This window comes from Ipomoea nil, unplaced genomic scaffold, assembly GCF_001879475.1.
Source record: "Ipomoea nil cultivar Tokyo-kokei standard unplaced genomic scaffold, Asagao_1.1 scaffold0785, whole genome shotgun sequence".
Classification (NCBI taxonomy): domain Eukaryota; kingdom Viridiplantae; phylum Streptophyta; class Magnoliopsida; order Solanales; family Convolvulaceae; genus Ipomoea; species Ipomoea nil.
In genome coordinates this window covers 453,493-457,761 of record NW_017617213.1, presented here as the reverse complement: position 1 = coordinate 457,761, position 4,269 = coordinate 453,493, and the positions used below count along the sequence as shown (strand labels likewise).

The 4,269-nt window shown below is 55.5% G+C and overlaps 1 protein-coding gene across 1 annotated transcript; it reads right to left on the bottom strand.

The window, feature by feature from the left end:
• Positions 1-1,457: 1,457 nt before the first annotated feature.
• LOC109177057 lies at positions 1,458-3,722 on the bottom strand. Its single transcript, XM_019326394.1, has 3 exons — positions 3,461-3,722; positions 2,275-2,523; positions 1,458-2,026 (listed from the first exon to the last, which is right to left on the bottom strand). Exons 1-3 carry the CDS (start codon positions 3,720-3,722, stop codon positions 1,458-1,460), a joined length of 1,080 nt encoding a protein of 359 aa, XP_019181939.1.
• Positions 3,723-4,269: the final 547 nt, after the last annotated feature.

The window sequence follows — 4,269 nt, the reverse complement described above, 5'->3', positions numbered from 1 at the left end:
TTCGTAAGCCAATACTTCCAGAACTTTTTGGCCACGATCGGGACGACTCACGTCCGGTCGTCGGTGGCTTACCCGCAGGGAAACGGTCAAGTGGAAAATGCAAACCGGACGATTTTGGAAGGTCTAAAAAAGAAGCTGCATTCGGCTGGTCGTAGTTGGGCCGATGAGTTGCCATATGTCTTATGGACTTATCGGACGACCCCGAGGGAAGCTACTTTGGAGACCCCTTTCGCCCTGGTTTATGGAGCTGAAGCCCGACTCCCGATCGAGGCTTGGATCCCGACTGATCGAGAGAGAACCTACAATGCGGAGGAGAATGAACATGCGATGGCCGTGGATCTCGATGCGGTCGAAGAAAAAAGAGAGCTAGCCGCTCGGCGTATGGCCGAATACCAGAAGCGTGTTAAGAGTTCAAAGGATGTTCGGGTCAACCCTCGATATTTTCAAGTTGGAGATTACGTTCTACGACGAAGGGAGGCCAGTCCACCTTTAGAGGGCGGAAAGCTAGCTCAGAATTGGGAAGGGCCGTATATCATTAGCGCGATCATACGGCCGGGTACATACCGGCTGAAAATGACAACCGGTCGGGTAATCGAGGGGACTTGGAATTCCGAGCACCTCGTTATGTTTAGGCATTAAGCCTATTTTTTGTAATCTTTGGACGAAGAGGGGGCTTGACCTGCGTGTAGGTCCCGGTCGTCGTTTGTAATTAAATTTCTATGATTGTAAATATTTACTTTAACCGCCTGCGAGCGGGAAGGATTAATGTATATACGATCGGTGATTGCTCGACCGCTTGCATGCGGCGGCCCGATCGGTTATTTTCTATACCTCCAGTGCACGCAGATCAATTTATCTTCAAGCTACACCGACCGGGCGAATCTATCGACCGGTCAGATGCGCTCCACATCGGCGGACATACAAGTCACGCCACTGATCGGGGAAGCCAGGAGCTCTCAGCATAATTCCCCGATCCGTCCAACTTCTTTCCACGATTGCACCCACTCGTGCCTCGAGCGCACAATAGTGTGGGGGCTGGGATGAAGGAAGTATTTATAGGCCCGTCGTTCGGAGGTATCCCAACCGTAGAGGCTTACTTATTTTCAAAAATTTCGTCAAGGCCTAGAGCTCGGGTAAACCCGATCGGGTCGGCCATTTTACGACGAAACGTCAGATGTGCGACCAAGCCGTGCGACCAAGCCGTAAGGCCCTAAGGTCGAGCGTCAGCAGGGTCGAGTATTGCGAGACCGGGCCTGAAGGCCGGGCGGTCAAGCGACTATGATCGGTGTGCGGCTACGATCAGTGTGTGCAAATTAAAAGCAAAGGTGTAAAAGCACGAAACGAACGATGCAACTTAGCAAAAAGGGAAATTTATTAATCACAAAGAGAGCGCCCGGTACAATTTCGGGACCGGGCTCCCGATCAGTGTCTTTTACAAAAATAGAAGAAGCCTATTCCTACTTCTTCGCTTCCCGAGCTCCAGCAGCCTCCTTCCCGCTCGGAGTGGCCGCAGACGATCTGCCAGGCTCGGCCGCCCTCTCTTTCGGAGTGAAGGGAGAGGGACCGGGGTCAGCTAGGTCCGGGGGTAAGGCCGACAGGACCAGCTGCAGGTCGTCTCCTTCAAGAGCTTGCTCCATTCGGGTTCGAGCCCGCTCGAGCATTTTGCGTTGCCCGGCTTTGAAGGCCCATCGTCCAAAGGAGAGGATTAAATCTTCTCCGATCTTTGTTCCCCGGGCCGCTGTGAGAAACGCTGAGCCCGACTCGCTGTCCTTAAAGACAGATTGCACCAGCTCGGTCGGATTGTCGAGTCGGGCTTTCAGCTCCTTGGCCTCCCCGATCGCCCTTTGGGCGACCTTCTCAGCCAGAACCCGGTCTTCTTCACTCTTCTTTAGGCCCTTCTGGCCTTCTCCAGCTCGGCCTGGATGTCCTTGACTTCCTTCAAGCGACGAGCGGCCGTCTTCTTGTGGTGATCCGCTTCCTCGACCAGCATGGCTCGACCCTGCAAAAGCTGGGCCGCTCGGGAAATCTGCAAGGCAAAAAGATATTCAAGATTAGCCCGGATGAAGACACTTGCATAAAAAGGGAAAGTCAGTGGGAGGAAGCTTACCTCGGCCAGGTCGTGGCCAATCCTCTCGGCCACCTGGGTCGGGGTCATCTTCCCCAAATCCTCTCTGGCTGGCCCGGCGTTGCCGATCCGGGCCAATATGGACATGCCGTCCTTCTCTCGCCCGATCGAGGGGCTCGGGCTGCGTTGTTCCCGGCGGCGTTTCATACCGCCCACCTCAGCCACGCCCCGATCGGAGACCTTCTCCTTACCCCGGGCGACCTCCACCCGGGTAACCAGGACATCAGATGGCTCCACGACGAAGCCCTCGGCCGTCGTCACGGTCGAGGCGCTTAGGGGTCGGGCCGAGGGGATCTCCTTTTCCCCCGCTGGCTTCGCCTTCGCTTTTTTCTTGCCGCCAAGGGAGATCTTGGCGGGCGGGGGAAGGGGGGCATCTTCATCTCCGAACTCCGCCATAGCTGCAAATAAAGAAGCAAAGTTAGATCGATCGGTATATAAGGTTAAGTCGGGAGAAGTAGCTCGGGTTAAACCTTTCTTCTTCCGCCTCGACGGCTTGGAGACCGTCACGCCCATCGGTACGGGCAGATATTTCTCCCGTAGCTCGTACGTAGGGGGCGGAAGCTTAGCCGCCTCGAGACTTTCGGCCGTTCGAAAGATCGTATATTCGTGCAGTTCACTCGAGATCCAAGCGACCGCCTCCTTGAGCGCTTGTGTCTCGTCCGGCACCACTTGTTTCCGGAAGTGAGTGCTCCAAGCACGGTCGACCGGGAGAATCCAAGGGTCGTATTTGATGGAAAAAATCCTATTTTTCCATCCCTTGTTGTTCCCGGGCAGGCCTCTGATCGCGCACATGTCCGCTCGAGACTGCAACATTAGGAACCCGCCCCCGTAGCTGCCCGGGAGAACTTTGACTTGGTAGATGTAGTTGAATAACTCCATCGTGCTGGCGGCTTCGTGCCGAGCGCATATCTGGGGAAAGCAGGCGATGATCCGGTGCGAGTTGGGGCAGATCTGAGCCGGGACGACCCGGTAGTATGCCAAGAAGGCCGTCAAGAGGGGGAGGGAAGGGAATGGCGATCGGGGCCATCAGGGAGTCGTAATGCATCCCGATCCACTTGCCCCGGTGCCGATCGATCACATTCCCTAACTTTCGGCTCGTGTCAAATTCCACCCGACCTCTGAGCTTTTCGGCAATCCTAGCCGCTTCGCCTTTGGTCAATCGGCTCATTTGTTGTTCGACATTCTCGCTGTTCAAGAATTCGAACTCCATTGCTGCTGGTGCGCTTGGCCCAGCTGTATCTTCCTCGGCCGGCTCGGGAGTATTTTCCCGGTCGCCTCGTCGAGGAGCAGTTTCCGGGTGGTCCCCAACCACCCGGGTAGGCGTTTCCCTAACGCCTTCGGTCGGGGAGCCCTGTCTGCTTGATGAGGCTCCTTCTTCTTCCTCTTCGCCGGAACTCCCCGATCCGCTTGAGCTGGAGCTCGATGACCCGGAGGAGCTTGACGCGTTGTTTTGTTCGGAATCCCGCTCGGGGGCTGGAGCCGGTCGGTGAACGACCTCGGGAGAATAGGACATGATGTCCACCTCCTCGTCGCTGAGGTATTCGACCTCTTCATCGTAGTCCGCAATCGAGGCGTTTTGGCTGTCAGAATCCGTCATTTCGATCTACCTAAAGGTCGGTCGGGGTTAGTAAGGGACTTGAGACGTCCGGGACAGTTAGTTGGCCTATCAGTTCTACTTATGAATGAAAGCGTAAAGTATAAGAGGGGTTGAGAACTTACCGAATGGAGGAACTTTGCGAATGAAAGCCTGAAGTTTTTAGCTCGACTGCCTTGCTAAGGTGCTCTGCTCGGGGCTCTCTGAGGGTACCGACTGAAGCAAAAGAGTGAGGAAAGTTCAAATAAGGGCTTCAAGGGCCTATTTATAGGAGAGCATTTAGGCAGGAAACGAGTCCACTTGCTTGACACGACCCGCACTGATTCCGAGGCGACTGTTGCAGTCGCAGAGGCCGGCAGTGGCCGACACGTGGCGAGGAGAGGAATGACAGCTGGCAGGTCGGTTTGGTGGCCAGTGGTTGGGCTTCTTCATCCCGTCCCGTTTTTCCCGGACGGTCAAAAAGGCCCGGGCTGGGGGGCTCTTGGTAGGGAATATCCCGACCGACATAGCTTCACCACGACCGAGGTACCTTCGTCTTTTTCTCTTTGTC

What these genes read in the sequence shown, in the direction of transcription:
- LOC109177057 (XM_019326394.1), bottom strand. Translation starts at nt 3,722, where the DNA reads ATGACGGATTCTGACAGCCAAAACGCCTCGATTGCGGACTACGATGAA. An exon ending in ACAGGGCTCCCCGACCGAAG is followed by an intron (nt 2,524 to 3,460) that starts GCGTTAGGGAAA and finishes CTTTATTTGCAG; the next exon opens with CTATGGCGGAGTTCGGAGAT. An exon ending in GGGCGTGGCTGAGGTGGGCG is followed by an intron (nt 2,027 to 2,274) that starts GTATGAAACGCC and finishes TTTGCCTTGCAG; the next exon opens with ATTTCCCGAGCGGCCCAGCT.